The following is an 18,443-nucleotide window of genomic DNA, read 5'->3' as shown; positions in this document are numbered from 1 at the left end:
ACGCTTCCAACTGACTACAGTCCGGCGTGTTGGTCAGCTTTAGGGGCATGTAAAGTTGGGTGTCATCAGCATAACAGTGAAAGCTAATACCGTATTTGCGTATGACGTCACCTAGCGGCAGCATGTAGATGCTGAAGAGTACAGGGCCAAGGACCGAACCCTGGGGAACTCCACACGTTACCTTAACATAGTCCGAGGTCACACTGTTATAGGAGACGCACTGCATCCTATCAGTAAGATAAGAGTTAAACCATGACAGGGCTGAGTCCGAAATACCAATTCGTATTTTGATACGCTCTAATAAAATATTATGATCGACGGTATCGAAAGCAGCGCTAAGATCGAGGAGCAGCAACATAGATGACGCATCAGAGTCCATCGTTAGCAATAGATCATTAGTCAGTTTTGCGAGGGCTGTCTCAGTCGAGTGATTTGCCCTGAAACCGGATTGAAAGGTTTCACATAGATTGTTAAACGCTAAGTGCTCATTTAGCTGCTCTGCAACAATTTTTTCGAGGATTTTCGAAATAAAGGGAAGGTGAGACACCGGTCGGTAGTTTACCATGAGGTCTGGATCGAGGTTAGGTCTTTTAAGGAGAGGATGAATAACCGCTTTTTTGAATGCAACGGGAACAGTGCCCGAGGAAAGTGATAAGTTTATAATATTTAGCACTGATGGACCTAATAATACAAAAAGCTCCTTGATAAGTTTCCCAGGAAGTGGGTCAAGTAAACATGTTGTTTGTTTTATTCCATTTACACGTTGTAACAATCCTTCTAATGTTATTTCATCAAAACGAGAGAAACTATTTTGGATATTTGCAGTATCCGCCGTATATACAATCGTATCTGTGTTACTATAACCCCGTTGTAGCTGGGACGCATTGTCTTTAATCTCCTTTCTAATAAGTTCAATTTTCTTATTAAAGAACTTCATAAAGTCATCTGCCGAATGGGTGGAGCTACTGGAAGGAGTCCCTTGTTGGGTTAGCGATGCTACTGTACTAAACAAAAATTTTGGATCGTTTTTATTAATGCGGATGAGTTTTGAGTAATAATTAGTTTTAGCTAAGGTAAGCATGCGTTTATAAGTTATTAAACTATCACTCCATGCTTGATGGTGCACCTCAAGTTTAGTCGTGCGCCATTTGCGTTCCAGCTTTCTACATAATAATTTCTGAGCTCTAGTTTCTTCAGTAAACCATGGCGTACGCCTTTTTGGAGCCTTTTTTAACTTCAGCGGTGCTATACTATCAATGGTTTCGCGCAGTGCGTTGTTAAAGTTGTTAGTGAGGTTATCAATAGACCCCACATACTTTGGGAACGGTGCCATTACCGAGGGCAGTAGGTCCGCAAGAGTCGTCGTTGTGGCAGCATTAATGTTGCGGCTGCTATAGCAGTTATTATTATTATTAGCTTGCCGAACATGAGTCTGAACTTCGAATTTTATAAGGTAATGATCGGACATTACTTTAGTATACGGGAGTATCATAACTTTGGAGACGGTGATACCTCTGACAAGCACTAGGTCTATCGTATTACCGCTGCGATGCGTCGGTTCATTTATTATTTGTGTAAGACCACAGCTATCAATTATAGTCTGGAGCGCCACGCACGGTGGGTCCAATGGGGTATTCATATGGATATTAAAGTCCCCCATTATAATTATATTATCGGCGTGCGTCACTAGATCAGCAACAAACTCTGAGAATTCACTAATAAAGTCCGAATAGGAATTTACAAGTATTATATAGTAGACTTTGCATGTAGTTGCAATTCTAGGACATTAGATGGCAGTGTTGTATAGGCTAAGGTGTCTTGCTTAGATAAGAAGTAGTCTTTGCCATGAAGCTGAATTTACCAATTTAGTCTTATGTTTAATAGTAGTATAGTAAAGTATTTATAGTGTAAGTATTGTACTTATTACAAAAGACCTGCTTGATTGTAACGTACATCTTTGTAGTTTTCATTGGTAAATTTGGAGGTGTTGAAATCGCCATGGAAAATTGCTAATGCTAATCTTTAGAATGTCCATGGCAAATCCAATGTCAATTAGCATCGAGGTAGTATATTTTGAAAAGTGGAACCTTACTGTTTTTTTTTTGTGCTTTTTTTTTCTTGCTTTGTTGGCATGGAAAATTAATAATACAAATAATAATAATAATGGATTAGATTTTATATCGCATGTTTCTATTATTAAATACCCTAAACGCTCACAGAGAAGTGGGAACCCATCATTCATTCACACCTGGTGGTGGTAAGCTACATTTGTAGGGGTAGACTGACGGAAGCTAGGCTGCCAGTTTGCGACTACGGCCCTTACGACCACCACCTATCGTTCAAACATCATTCATTCACCAGTGTGAGCGGCACCAGGGGAAAGGGTGGCAGCGATTTGGATGTCAAGAGGCGGGGAGCGAACCTGCACCCCTCAGGTTTCTGGCACGGCCGCTCTACCCATATGCCATAGCACCCCCAAATTTCAACATGACAGAGGCAGTTTGGCTGAATCCACTTGAGTGCTTGTTTCCTTGCCAAGTAGTTAAGAAAGTGTTTAGTCTGCAATTGGACAAGACGTCACAAGCAACAAATGTACTGAAATATGGCACCGTTTAATTTTACGTGAACCGATACCCGGTGATACTGACGGAATTCAGTCGGTACCTATAAAAGTACGGAATTTCCTACTCATCCCCGGTGACCACACTTAGACATACAGTTGGGAAGGAATTCATATGGGCCCATTCCTGGGTGGATCTCGCTTGAGAAGAAGGGGGTCGGGGGTAATCATTTTGCAATGCAGTCTGCTGAACATGATGGAAATTGCCACTCTCCATAGCAACTGACACGGTGGTCAAAGTTGGAATTGCTATACTCTAATGCCATCTGTCGGGTAAGGTGGATGGTGCCCCCTCCCATTCATCACGTTTCATTTGTCAGGTAAACCGTGATGAATGGGCCATATGAATCCCCTTCTTACCATAAATTTCTTAGGGAATACTCCACACCTAAAATTTACACCTGAAGAAGTCTTTTGGATGAGAGATGAAACATTTTCAACAAGTCCAGTTGCCTCTATTCAACCTTTGCCTATTGCCATCACCTGGTTGACTGAGAATCGACGTAAACATTCAGTGGGAACTAAAGACTTGTTTCCCAATACTTTTGTCTATGCTGCGTACATGTATGGAGGAAATCTTCTCCCCAGTTTGAACAACGCATGCAACCCGGTCATTAATCATCAGACTATGCCACAGAGAAGACAGTGTATAATTAGACAGTGAGTCACAATGACACCGAATTTCCGTTAAAGTCACTTAAACTGTCGAGTAAGTGGTTCAAAAATAGAGCGTCTCGGCACAAAAACAATTTAGCTTTCATTTGGAGATTCCGTTAAAAGCTGCCCAACATAAAATGGCATAAAATATTAACGCTGCAAATGTGGCATGTGTTTGTTCTGTGCAGGGTTAAAATAATGTAGATATAAAGTGAAATAAAAGCTTTTCTGCAAGTCCAAACAAATATGAATTGTGCAGATCAATGATGATGAACACTTAACATATGCATAAAGTAAAAACTATCAGGTCACTTTTTTCATAATATAAGATATTCCTTCTCGATGGAGTGGATTGTTTTTAAATATTACCTTTTAAGATCGAGCTTAACAATTAGACCAAAGTAAACACGAGTAAACCCTCCCAATATCCAATATTGCAACCTGTCCTGTAGCCAAGGAGTGGCTGCAGAAGTAGCACCAAAATATTACAAGAAAATAATATTACAAGAAAATAATACTCCCTCCAGTGGAATGTAGAAGTCAGCTCATGCTGCAAGGACACATGGCTGGTAAAATGTCACTGTGAACAGTCATGGCGTCACTGGGAGTCTGACAGCAGCCCAATACCTACCTCTCTCAGGATGCTGCCACAAGGCTCATTTTGTGTGCGTGCGTGTGTGGGTGGGTGGGGGCGTGTTTCCTGTAACATCCACCATGTCCAGATCAGTGTCCCTGGCATGTTTTACAGCACATCTGTCTAAAATATGGTCGGCTGCAGAACTTGAACCTGAGCACAAGGGGGCAGTAGGCCACAGTGTTCACATCTTTGCACTCTGCAGGGAAAACAGAGTAGATTAAAGACACAAACAATTCCGAAATATACATGGATTGCACAAATATTATGACATTTTTAATGCATAAATGAACTATAAACATTAGAGTGTGTGTACTGAACTAATTTACTGGTGCCAGGCATTATGGTTATGTGGTATGTTTTTTATGTATTAAGAGTTATTAAGTGGGCCACAAGTTGTCACAAAATGAGTGTTCTTGAACTGAAATTGTATTCTTGTTAGCTGTTGTTCAACAAATACTGCGAATAATTACAACACATTGGGCCTGCTCGACTACTGTGCAAAATAGTGTGTGGAAACTATGAAATTGTGTGACCGTTTGCAATTGATAACACGTGCAAAAGTGCTGCCGACTGCCCTGCTTAGATGAGGATTTTGCGTTTATAGAAGCTCCTATAAATTCTTTATAAAAGCCCAACATAGACAAAATAACCTACTTTTAGCACGCTGAAGGTGTGCACTGAGGCGCTCCGGTGTTGTCATGGTGCGTATGGAATTATCCAGACGAAAGAAAATGCATACAGCAAGATGTTTTATCCTATATAAGATATATTATAGTAATATACGTTCCTATATGGAAAAAATAAACACCATTAAAAAAAAGCAGACAAAACAAATGTCTATGAATGTTCTCATTCATCCAGGTCATTGTCATCTCAGGGGAGTCAATCGATCGCAACTGGACTGTCTGGACACCACCTGCCTCCCACGTACAACACTGTCCTTTCAACCATTCCTAAAAAAACTCTGCAATTTAGCCTCCCACAAATACCAGGAGTGACAAACATTCTGGTCACAGAAGGTGACCAATGTGTCGTTTGTTTAAAACTGACTGGAATACTGACGTGGGGGATTCCGACTATTAAGGACTGGTAGTAGTTGATTCACAGCGACCGTTCTGCCACACAATACCTCAATTCTAATGAGGGGAAATTACACTTCAACGACTGTCCTTGGCTTTTACAGTTAGGATTGCTCATAGGCATCAAAACAGTTGTTTTTCTCAATACGATAGGGCGAAACCATCAGGCACACCCTCCTGGTTTTGGAGTATAAATATTTCGGGTTTTGGCACCAGTCACTAGACTGGATATGACCAATCTAATTCTATAAGCACGAACTGATGAAGCCTACTCGGATGAGAGGCAAAATGACTTCCAAGACAAACCAAATAGTCCAGCTGCGATCGATTGAAATGCCCTGAGATAACAAACCAAATTAATTAAATATGTTTTAATCAGCTGTTTAAGTCACCCAGCAGCTATAAAGTTGTATTGCTGAATAGAGAATATGTATAGTATATTTTATTCATGACAGTCCAAATACAGTACGTTGACCCGCACACAGAGGATTCTCTGTCCATCATCAGGAACAACCTACCTCTTAGTGTTAGACAAGCCTCCTCTCTTCCTGTTTTTAAATCTCTCTTAAAAACATACTTTTATTCCTTGGCTTTTAACACTAAGTGATATCCATCCTGCAATGGCGCCCCATTATACACCTGCTGTGAACCTGTTTTTTTTAATGTTTTATTTATTTATTTTTTATCATGTTCTTTTTGTGTTGTGTTGTTTGCTCGGTCTTCGTATTATCTTTTAACCTGTACATTGTACAGCACTGTGGCTACCCCTGTGGTAAATTTTAAATGTGCTTTATAAATAAAGTTGATTTGATTTGATTTGATCTGTCTTTGCAGCACAATTTACTTACTCCCTTCTCACAGCTTTTTGTGCGTAACTGTTTCAGGCGTGCAAAATATAGAGACAAAACAGCAGCTGCACTACAGTTTAAGTCTTGATAAATCACATTGCAGGCGCTAAATGATTATATTTGAATCTCTTCCCATTATTATAGGTCTTCTAATAATCAGCATATATTTTACATATTCATGATGAGAGACACGCTAAATTAATTAAGCGTTTATGAGCATAAGGTTAGTACCGTAATTTACGCACTATAAGGCGCACTTAAAAACCTAAAATTTTCTCAAAAGCTGACGGTGTGCCTTATAATCCGGTGTGCCTAATATATGGACCAATATTGAGCCACAACAGGTCTCGCAGCTACGGTAAGCAGCCGCCGACTTCATTTTCCCCGGAGAAGAAGAAGTGCACTTCTTTTTCTACGATAAGCAGCCGCCGACTTCATTTTCCCCGGAGAAGAAGAAGTGCACTTCTTTTTCTACGATAAGCAGCCGCCGACTTCATTTTCCCCGGAGAAGAAGAAGTGCACTTCTTTTTCTACGATAAGCAGCCGCCGACTTCATTTTCCCCAGAGAAGAAAAAGTGCACTTCTTTTTCTACGATAAGCAGCCGCAGACTTCATTTTCTCCCGTAGAAGAAGAAGCACGCGGTGCATGCTGGGATATATGACTGCGGGAGGCGTGCCGTTTGTGTGTTTATGTAAGGATCCCAAAATGGCTCCTATAAAGAGACACGCTTACGACGCAGAGTTTAAACTCAAGGCGATCAGTCACACAGTAGAACAAGGGAATAGAGCAGCAGCGAGAGAATTTAACATTAACAGCAGCAACACTGACTCCTTTAATGACGAATTCGCCCAACAGAATTCAAGGGATTCGTGGATGAGGAATAACTTAATAAAGTGAGCTTTACATGTTTATTTTGTGTGTTGTGTTGTGTGACATTATCGTTTGAGCAACGATGAGCAATGAGTTATTGATATATTAATAATTTGCACTATTTCGAATGTTACTATATTGTGATTGCACTAACGTTTGATTTACCGTAACAGTATCAGACTGTTTTTTTACGTGTTTATTGAATCGGGGAAAATAATAAAACTGCTGTTTATTCATTTTGGGAGTGAACAGAGTTGTCAGAACGCTGGTTTGTAATCTATTAATAAAGTTGGACTGACCTGACTGTTTTGTTGACAGTCCCTTTAGCGCAGCTCCATCTAAAGGATGCATAACGTAACCCCAGCCTCTACTATAGCGTCTATTCTATGTGCCTTATAATGCGGTGCACCTTATATATGAACAAAGTTTTAAAATAGGCCATTCATTGAAGGTGCGCTTTATAGTCCGGTGCACCTTGTAATGCGGAAAATACAGTAGATTAGCTATGCGTGCGGTACAAAATTTGCACGTGTTTTAATACATGCAAACCATTAGTAGATCAGGCCCATTGTCATTATCAATTGGGGCGGACATTATCATCAATTAACAGATTCATGCAAATCTATAGCATTTGGTGCACAATTCAGTAAACTTGGACTAACTGTCTCAAGGAGGCTTCATGATCTAATTTGCATAAGTAGCCGTGATGCTTGTGAGCAAAAAACATAAGCAAAACAAATGTTTTAAAATACTGACTGAATTTTTTTTTTCTGTGGCTTGTTTTTGAGTGCTTTTAGATGAGGATTTTAGATCCTCTACTAATTACATTGGCAACACTGATCCCTGCTCAGTTCCCTAACACACAGGTGTCAAACTCCACGCCCGGGGCCAGATCTGTGGCCCGCAAAAGCCTGAAAATAATACGTGTCAATAAAGTATATAATTTTTTCTTACTAAATGTATTCGTTCTTTTCAGTTTAGAAAAAAATATTATTGGATGCAGTTGCATATATATTTATTCAATATTATCTAATTATGTGACAAATATTATATTATCATAATTACATTTGTTTTCTTGAAATAAAAATAAATTATAGGCTCTAGCACCTCCCGTGACTCTGAAAGGGACAAGTGGTAGAAAATGGATGGATGGATATTTGCTTGACTGATGTATGAATCTGTAATAATAATATTGTTCATGTTAACAATGCAATGTTAGTTACATGTTTATAATTTTAGGTTTAAAATGAGTTATTATCTATTATAATAATGTATTCATTTCGTATTTCCTAACGCTGTAACAAATATGTTATTAATGTACAATAGAAACGTTTTTGTTGAAATAAAAACACCTGATTGACTTATAATTTCAAGGCAAGTTATCCATTAAATTGCACATTGTAAAAATGACAACACATTTTATGCTCCGTCACCAGAATTGTACCGTTAAAAATTTACAGTAATACACTCTAAAATCAACAATAACCATAGATTTTAAGATTAAAAACTGGCCGCTCTGTCGGCAGAATTTTTTTCGTAAAAAACCAGTGACACGGTAACATACTGTAAAAAAAACAAAACATTGCAAATTCTAAGATACAAATCTGGCTCCTGAGTTGCCAGTCAGATTATTTTTTTACGGAGTACGTAAAAAAAAAAAAAGATCAGATGCACAGGCAATTGTGTAATTATATCATGTTGTGAATCCTTATACAGTACATTTATATTCATGTATTATTAACTGTTGCAAGCGGCTCTCTGAGGGCGGCCGTAACTGCAATATGGTCCTCAGTGAAAACGAGTTTGACACCTCTGGTATAACAGATAGCGCCAAATTTCAATGAATGGAAGGTAAACACTGCAACAACATGGACTTTGAACTATAATATTTTTGACTGTTACTTTTCCCACAAAACTTATTACAAGCATATTTAAAATAATAATTTTGAATGCCAAAATGGAATAAAGTATAATTTAAGTTGAAAACATAATTGACTTGACTACATCCAATCAAATTGTATATGATGTGCAGTTCTGTGTATCTTTCCTTTGGTTAACAATTTAATCGCTGACCTTCGGTGGTGTCCGTACTGACAGGCAGACTGAGGTCACATTTGCTCTTGCATTGCTGCATGAAGATTGGCCGCAGATGTTCCTGACACTCATTGGATGGCATGCTGGTGTGCGTCAGACACTGCACGGACCGCATCTCCTGACCAAGTCCACACTTTGCAGAACACTGCCAGGGAAAAAAAACATACCTTCATGTACAACTTCTGCTCACAGTAGAACTACCATATTTTTTGGATCTTAAAGCGCACTGTTGATGAACGAGTCTATTCAGCAGAGGTGGGACCAAGTCATTGTTTTGCAAGTCACAAGTAAGTCTCAAGTCTTTGCCCTCGAGTCTCGAGTCAAGTCCCAAGTCCTGCATTTTGAGTTTCGAGTCATTTCAAGTCCTTTTAACCCCAGACTAAAATATTTACACAGATTGTGTATGCTTTTAAAACGCTGTATGTATTTATTATTTAAAAAAAAATTGTGCTGACATTGCACTTCATAATAGCACTATTAACCAGTTATTTCAAACATTTAACTCATTCCTTTACAGAATGAACACATTTGAAAAAAACAAGTGCAACTGTACTTATTTGCACAAATGTGTTAACATTGTATTTCCATGGCATATTGCATTGTAACTAGTTCCATAGCAGTTTCTATCCTGTTCTTACCTTATCTCATTGATCTCATCTCATACTGTATGTGTGTTGATGTGTGCGGACACATGAAAAACACAACTACATGAAAATAACAAGGAACAGAGTTGTAGTTTTTAGATTTCACGGCCCTATGGAATATGTACACATATTCTTAATATAGTATACATTTTAACTGACCTTTATTTGAATATGTTTGTCTTTTTGTAGGTGGCTAAAATATGCAGTGCTGCTGACCACCGTATAAAGTTACGTTACCGTGTGTGATACATTGACTAATGTAACATTTTGAGTGGGTACCTCATGCAACCCTGCTTAAAAAAAATCACTTGACAAAAAGTATGAATAAGGTAGCGAACTGCAGTGGACGCAACAGATTGTCGTGTTTGCAATGACGTTATAACCATAGACATATTATAAGTAGACGCAGCATTGGGTGCTGTGACGTGAGCAATTTGGCCGCCATCTTGAAGTGGTGATGAGGAGCCGGCAAGCAGCCTAAACTGAAAGTTGACAGGTAGCAAACAAAGATGCTGGGCTGATGTTTAGCGTTTTCCTGCTTTAATGAGTGGACTGTTGAAAATAGGAATCGGGGGATTACTTTTCACAAGTAAGATTGAACATTAACATGGTCGTATTTTGTGAAAAGAATATTACCACAGAGCTGAGAAGGAACAAAGATCTTCAATTTGTACGTGAAAATCACAAAGAAATCTTTTGGGGGAGGATGATGCCCCTACAAGTATTTGGTTTACAAACTTTCAGCCCCACCTAAAACAAAATTCACCAGCCGCCACTGATTATGATGCATTCTCATTTTAGGCAAAGTATAAGACAATACTTTCTTAACAGTATAATTGTAACCAGGAATAAGTCTTCAAGTAACAATATTCAAATACTAACATTGTTGGGTAAGACAGAATTTGCTTTTATTCTGAATCCAGTGAAACAGATTTGTGGTTTTAGCTGATATAAAGACTTTCAGGTGTTTATATATGTTTATGTTTAAGTATTTTGCAGACGCTTTTATCTGAAGCAACATACATGAAAAATACATATAAAACAATCACTGTAAACATGATCATTTAAGGGAAGAATGTAATACAAAATATTAATACAAAGTGTCAAGACAGAATAAACTCTCTGCTGTTGCAGCAACAGAGATACAGTCTATAACAGGGGTAGGGAACCTATGGCTCTAGAGCCAGATGTGGCTCTTTTGATGTCTGCACTTGGCTCTCAGATACATTTTAGCTGACATTGCTTAACACGGCAAGTAATGAATAATTCCGCTGGTAATCACAGTGTCAAAAATAACGTAAAAAATATAAAACATTTGCATGCATTTTAATCCTTCCATCCTACCGCACCTGTTCAAGAAGTCGCATTAATGGTAAGAAGTTTTTAATTTATTGTTGGTTAGCTTCAGAATAACAATGTTATTAAAAAAGAATAAGAGACCTATTATACTTTAAAAATGTTGTTCTTATTTAAAAATACACGCATTTGGTTGTATTCGGTCTTAAGAAAATATTATATGGCTCTCACGGAAATACTTTTGAAAATATTTGGCTTGTATGGCTCTCTCAGCCAAAAAGGTTCCCGACCCCTGGTCTATAAGATATATAGATATCGTATGTATTTATACATTTTTTATGTAGGATATATGCATGTATACATAACCTAATCATATTGTTTCTTCGCCTTAAAAATAGCTGACCGTTTTTTCCCCCTTTTTGGGATTATTATTCCCAGTTTTGATCTTGGACAACTGCTCACTTATAGCATATAAGAATATTCCACTGCTGTTAAGCAAACAATGAACACGCCAAAAAATTTGTCTTTTATCATAGTTACACGTATGAAAAAAAAGCGGGTGAATATCAGTGGTATTCAGTGAGGTAAAATGAATTAAATGCGCTGACAGTTTATTGCTCCTGCCAAATGAATTGCACTGAGTGGAGGGGATCACCACTCCAAGATGGCGGCCCCGCGTCACGTCAGGGCCAGTAGGCAGTAGCGCTCGATGCTGCGTACCCTTATACGATGTCTATTTTCATAACGTTAGCAGTGGGTTTACAGCCTCACTGGTTTAACTAAACAGCAAATAAAAGTTACGTTACTCAGCCAATAAATGTTAACTTACATTCAAAACTTACCCTTCTTTGTGCAACTTCAAATGTCGAACGAAGTTGGAAGTTGTTGCGTCTCTGTCTGTAATCTACGAACGAACCGTATGCTTTGTATACTGGAATTCGTTTTTTGTTGACCAAGTCGTAGTTTTAATACCCGTACGAAACAATTTTGGCATCATTTTTCCTCATTGGCGTGTTGTATCAGAGCTCTTCTTCGTTGGTTTTCATGCAATTTGATTGGCTGAATGCTGTGTGATGAAAATAATGTGGATTTAATTTAATTGGTTGTTGTTCTGACAGGTAGCGTGCACACTGTCATCGCACACACGCTGACAGACAAGGACAGATACGGAGCGCTCCTGAATAACTTTTTAATCATTGGGTTTTGGGGAAAGTAGCAAGTCATGTCAAGTCAAAAGGCTCAAGTCAATCAATCAATCAATCAATGTTTACTTATATAGCCCTAAATCACTGGTGTCTCAAAGGGCTGCACAAACCACCACGACATCCTCGGTAGGCCCACATAAGGGCAAGGAAAACTCACACCCAGTGGGACATCGGTGACAATAATGACCCAGTGGGACGTCGGTGACAATAATGACTATGAGAACCTTAGAGAGGAGGAAAGCAATGGATGTCGAGCGGGTCTAACATGATACTGTGAAAGTTCAATCCACAATGGATCCAACACAGTCGCGAGAGTCCAGTCCAAAGCGGATCCAACACAGCAGCGAGAGTCCCGTTCACAGCGGAGCCAGCAGGAAAGTCCAAGTCAAGTCACAAGTCATTGATGTTAAAGTCTAAGTCGAGTTGCAAGTCTTTTTACATTTTGTCAAGTCGAGTCTAAAGTCATCAAATTCATGACTCGAGTCTGACTCGAGTCCAAGTCATGTGACTCGAGTCCACACCTCTGCTATTCAGGTCTATTTTTATACAAAAGGCGCATTATAGGGGTAGTATTCTTATTATTTTCTATTTTTTACATTCAAAACACTTCCATGACGTAATGGTGGTTATATGGTCAGCATTTTGCATAGATTATGTTTTGCAGACGATGTGATGTCAAGCCGCTCTCTGACCGTCTCTTCAGGATGGTTGGTGGACGGGTCTTATTAGTACTTATTCGACAGCGTCTTCTCCCTGTCGTCTTTTGTTGTAGTTTTTAGTGCTTCCATTACGAGTCTACAGATAGTTAAAGCTAGAACTGTGCGCTACTTTGTATCAGAAATGGCAGCAGCGGAAGAATAAAATCGAGAAGACAGAGAAAAAGAAGGAGCTTATTGACTATGGATTACAATTTTCGGGACTTATGCTGTATGCAGACCCCATATACACATCAGCAGATACCATTAGATAAGAAAAAATGTTTTTGCATATTATTGTGAAACAAATCACTTTATAATGGGTCTCCTAACAGCTGCCATTATGGGGTTACCATACACATGCCATAATGATACCCAGGCACAGTACGTCTTGACTACGGTAGCCATGCTCAGACAATCCATTAAGCTAGTGGTTCTCTTTCTTTTTTCAGTGATGTACCTCCTGTGAACATTTTTATAATTCAAGTACCCCCTAATCAGAGCAAAACATTTCTGCTTAAAAAAAAGAGATAAAGAAGTAAAATACAGCACTATGTCATCAGTTTCTGATTTATTAAATTGTATAACAGTGCAAAATACTGCTCATTTGTAGTTGTCTTTCGTAGCCTATTTGGAAAAAAAAGGTATAAAAATAACAAAAAAAGTGTTGAAAAATAAACAAGTGATTCAATTATAAATAAAGATTTCTACACATAGAAGTAATCATCAACTTAAAATGCCCTCTTTGGGGATTGTAATAGAGATCCATCTGGATTCATGAACTTAATTCTAAACATTTCTTCACAAAAAAAGAAATCTTTAACATCAATATTTATGGAACATGTCCACAAAAAATTTAGCTGTCAACTCTGAATATTGCATTGTAGCATTTCTTTTCACATTTTATGAACTTACATTCATATTTTGTTGAAGTATTATTCAATATATATATTTATAAAGGATTTTTGAATTGTTGCCATTTTTGGAATATTTTTGAAAAATCTCACGTACCCCTTGGCATTCCTTCAAGTACGCCCAGGGGTACGCATACCCCCATTTGAGATCCACTGCATTAAGCAGTGCGCCTTTGTAGCTTAACAAAAGTCATACTAAAACATTTTGACAGATTTTTGAGCGCCGTGTTTAATGTTCTATGAGTAATCTTCTCAATGAAACATCAAAATGTTGGTCTTGCTTGATTACCAGATTGTTAGCGTCAATTATTAAACAGGCGTCAACTTGCAGTCCACAAATACTGTATCTATTTTTTGTGACTGCCATCTTCTGGTTACACTTATCATTACACAGTGTACCATATAAAATCGGTCAGTAAGCACAACCAGAATTAGAATTCATACAAGGCAAATTGACTGGAGAAAATGAAAGGATTTTAAGTGTGCATTATAGTCTGAAAAATACGGCACTAATTTTGTGAAAATACCAACATGGACTACAATATATGCAAGTCCAAGATGTCTTACCTCTCCCCAAGGACCTATCACCCACTGAGGTGGAGGGCAGCGCTTCAGGTTGCAGCGCACTCTAGAGGTGGGCCGACCATGCTTGGGACACTTGGACTCTGGCAACGTGTCCCCACTCTCCCCGCTCTTGCACAAAACCACTCGGTGCCTGTAGCCAGGACCACAGCTGGGCGTACACTGTGGGCGGAACACATGAGGATGAAGGGAGGAATAGGAAAAAAAAGAAAATGAGCAAAGGGGTTCACTGCGGTCACCAGCAACACAAAGCTTTGTCCACTCCAAAGAGAGCAGCACTTGTATAGAAAATTTTCAAAAGCCTACTTGGTTTCAGTAAATCATTTGCACTTAGTCTTAGACAGTTACTCAGAAATTCCAACTTTATCATTTTATGTCAAGAAAGCTCCTGCTCAACGGACCAAAGGGCAAAATGGGCTGTGCATTAATGTTGCACGTTTTGACTTTTATTCCTGTGACGATAAGACAAGATTGAGTAATTGAAGCTTTTATCAGCAGACTGTGAGGGAAAACAATACATTATATGAATCGGTACAGTTTACAGAGTACAGTACATATTCGGTACAATTGAAAACTAAATGGTAATTTGTTAAAGATAATCCATTCATGGTACAAATATATACTATCAGCATAATGCAGTCATCATAAATAAATAAATAAATGGGTTGTACTTGTATAGCGCTTTTCTACCTTCAAGGTACTCAAAGCGCTTTGACACTACTTCCACATTTACCCATTCACACACACATTCACACACTGATGGAGGGAGCTGCCATGCAAGGCGCCAACCAGCACCCATCAGGAGCAAGGGTGAAGTGCCTTGCTCAGGACACAACGGATGTGACGAGGTTGGTACTAGGTGGGATTTGAACCAGAGACCCTCGGGTTGCGCACAGCCACTCTCCCACTGCGCCACGCCGTCCCGGATATGTACAGCAAGCAGTGAACAATAGAAGCTCAGAGAGCATGAGGAAAAAGTATCTACAATTATTTACAATCCAGGAGTAGAATGTGGAGAAGGTGGGGGTGGTATTAAGTAAAATTTGTAGCCACTTGTAGGTGTTCTTTCAGTGCGGTTTTGAAGGAGGATAGGGATGCAATTTCTTTTGCACCTGTTAGGAGTGCATTTCATATTGAGAAGTATGATTTAAAACCCTTGTTAGAACAGAATCTGGGTTTGATGTGGTTTGTGGAACTCCCCCTAGTGTTGTGGTTATGGCGGTCATTCAGGAAGTAATTTGACATTTGCGTCAGTATCAGGGAGATGTAGCAAAATCTGTATACAAGGTTTAGTGCAATTTTTTTGACTCTGTCCTCCACCCTTAGCCAGCCCACTTTAGGAGTGAGATGGGATCAGGGTTGGGGGTTGAGAAGTACCCGGACTAGCTTGTTTTGGGATGTTTGTAGTCCTGATTTAAGGGTTTTTGATGGGCTGTGGTACCAGGAGGTGCATGCATTATTGAAAAAGGGCTGGAAAATAGTTCCCCCTAGGGTCCATATGATGTTTTTGGTGACCAGAGAGGAGATTATGTACAGATATCTGGTTTGTTGGTTGCCCTTTTATATTACCTTATTTGCCATTTTACCAAAGGTTAAATGTTAGCCTGTAGAATGGAGCTACATGTACAGCTTTGTTTGCAAACACTCTGATCAAGGGTCTGCAAATGGCACTTATATGGAAAATCGAATCCTAACCTTGGAATAACTTGTGTTCAATACACTGTAAAAATGTCCATTGTAAATTCACAGCCAATGACTGGCTAATAATTTTTTGACTTTTCCAGTAACATTTACATTAATTTTACAGTGAAATATCTTTACAGCAATTATCTGTAAGTCCAGAGGTGGGACTATACAGCTAAGTACAATAAAATTACAACTACAAATGCTGTAACATCACAATTGTAATTTTGCTACAGTAATTTGTAGTGACATTACAGAGGACTATGATTACAGTATTTTACTGTGAAATAACAGTTAAATGTTTTGTAATATATACAGATATCATACTTTTTACAATCATTTGTTGTAATGTTACAGTGAATTTTGGTACTTTTACTATGAAAAAAATACTGTTGTGAAATCCTGGTGAATCCTGGTTACAGCAATGCCTCTACACTAAATGGTTCAAGGACAGCTTTACATTTACTTTGGACGGACACACAGATACACACACGTTTCAGGAAGAAAGTGGGGAAGAAGATAGATGTGCGTGCCCAAAATTGACTCGGGGAAATTAGTGTTGCACCCTCTTTGAAAAGATAGTCGCTACTATGGTAAAAAAAAAACTTTAGAAGAGGTGCGCATTTCCACGTCAATGTCAGTTTTGATACATCTCAACTTTGCCGTAAAAAAAGGCGTAGTGCAGGTTTTTGTGCATACGCAAGCTTGATACATTAGGCCCCCGGTTTCAAGTCGCATAATTTAGGTGTGTTGGTCCAGTTTCTCATAAGCCAAACATGATCTTCTTACAACTAATGTTTCAATTGGTCTTAGGATTCTTTAGAGCCGAAATATTTGAGAATTTAGACTAATTTGGTGCATGGAAATGTTATAAAACAGGAGCACTCTAGTGTTTTTTTTAGGAATTTTCTGCAAAAATGATTGTTTTGAACTGAACTCGGGGCTAGTATGGTGTCATTCAGATTCAGATTCAGATTTAGACCCCGGGCCGCACGTTGAACAGTCCTGCTATAAATGAAAAGAACGAAAACATAACTTTTCAGTTGCAGTAGGATTTCTTCTGCCTACCTCCGTCCAGTCCAGGGCCAACCACTCTGGGGGGCAGCTGTGGTTGTTGCAGGGTTCAGTGAATGAGGGCCGTGAAGGAGGGCAGGCGGAGTCATCCAGGACCTTGTCTTCTAATGCAGAGAGTCTCCTTTTGCATAACACCTCGCGGGTCCTCAGGCCGCCATTACAGCTGCGACTGCACTCCGACCACTTTCCTGTCCACCAGCTGAGCAAGACGATAATAATTACTATGTGTCAGGATTGTGTGAACATAAATACACCAGCAAACGCTCACGTTGGGGAACATGGCTCAGTATTGCAGAATCTGCGCCTCTCTTTGGGTTTGTTCTTCTTATCACAGAAGTGGTTATAAACGATGGAGTGGTCTGATAGCTTCCTACAACCCACCTGCTGGATCTGCTCACCTGAAAGTAAAGACAAAACAATCAGAACATTCAGCACAAACATAAAAATAAAAATGCTTGTCACTTTTAAAGCAGCAACCAGATGGACTTTATTAACACAAAACATACAAACTTGGGCTCAAAAGGTTTGAAGAGTTAGTATGCATTATTTTACAAAGTGTTTAGAGTCATGTACCCATTGCTTTGTATATATTTGGTATCCTCTATTACATACTTCTCTAATTAGTATAACCGTTTATGCAAATCATTCCACAGTGTTTACGTTTATTCTACTCCTGTACATAGTGTTCACTCTTTATTATTTGATCCTAATTCAAGGCATTATTACACATTCTGAACATTTTTTCTGTCACTCCTTACTCCTTTATTCGCATATATCAACAAACTCTATTAAATATACTATTACATATCTTTATCCTTTACGTTAATTACTGTAATTATTAATAATTGCTGTGAAATGAGAAGAGGTCTAATTAAATAAGCTCTGCTTCTTCCTACTCCTTTTCACACATGTTGAATTGCGTAACTGTAAACATATGATGTACTTGAATGTAACTTTTTCGGCATGTTCAAAATGATAAACCATTACTATTACTTTTCGAACTTCTTTTACCAAGTTCAACCAATTACTACAACAGCGGTGGATGCATGTGCATGTACGAGACAGTCTGCCCCACAACAAGAGGATAGAGAAAAAGAAGGAACTTAGTGACTGAAACGTTGGACGAAGGTGGCAGTTTGCGCAAAGCTCTTTGGGTAAATCTCTACCATATATGGAGATATCCACTTATATCACACTTAGGAAAAATATCACAATGTCTGTCTATCTTTGTTGGTCCTGCGATGAGGTGGCGACTTGTCCAGGGTGTACCCCGCCTTCCACCCGATTGTAGCTGAGATAGGCGCCAGCGCCCCCCGCGACCCCGAAAGGGAATAAGCGGTAGAAAATGGATGGATGGATGGATGGGAGAATTCCTATCAGCTCGTTTGGAAGAAGTATGAAGGAAAGCAAGATTTTTTTGTATAAATTTCTAGGCCATTTCTCCTTTGTTTGATTTAAACATTTCCACGACTTATGCAGATCCCATATACACAATGATAAGTAAGAAAAGGTTGGTTTTGGATAACAGGTCTCCTCTAAGCATT

General features: G+C 38.9%; 1 protein-coding gene across 2 annotated transcripts in view; it reads right to left on the bottom strand.

The window, feature by feature from the left end:
* Positions 1-3,252: 3,252 nt before the first annotated feature.
* The window catches only part of adamts10 (ADAM metallopeptidase with thrombospondin type 1 motif, 10), a 135,123-nt gene continuing 119,932 nt past the window's right edge, over positions 3,253-18,443 (bottom strand). For both annotated transcript variants that reach the window (XM_061883524.1, XM_061883525.1), the window contains 5 exons: positions 17,168-17,297; positions 16,894-17,098; positions 14,128-14,304; positions 8,786-8,951; positions 3,253-4,110 (listed from right to left, as the gene is read on the bottom strand). In XM_061883524.1, coding sequence (XP_061739508.1) covers positions 4,001-4,110; positions 8,786-8,951; positions 14,128-14,304; positions 16,894-17,098; positions 17,168-17,297 — 788 coding nt within the window. In that variant the 3' untranslated portion in view covers positions 3,253-4,000. The remainder of the gene's footprint in view (positions 4,111-8,785; positions 8,952-14,127; positions 14,305-16,893; positions 17,099-17,167; positions 17,298-18,443) is intronic.

The sequence above is a fragment of the Nerophis ophidion genome, linkage group LG22 (genome assembly GCF_033978795.1).
Source record: "Nerophis ophidion isolate RoL-2023_Sa linkage group LG22, RoL_Noph_v1.0, whole genome shotgun sequence".
Classification (NCBI taxonomy): Eukaryota; Metazoa; Chordata; class Actinopteri; order Syngnathiformes; family Syngnathidae; genus Nerophis; species Nerophis ophidion.
This window is presented reverse-complemented; position numbering and strand designations above follow the sequence as displayed.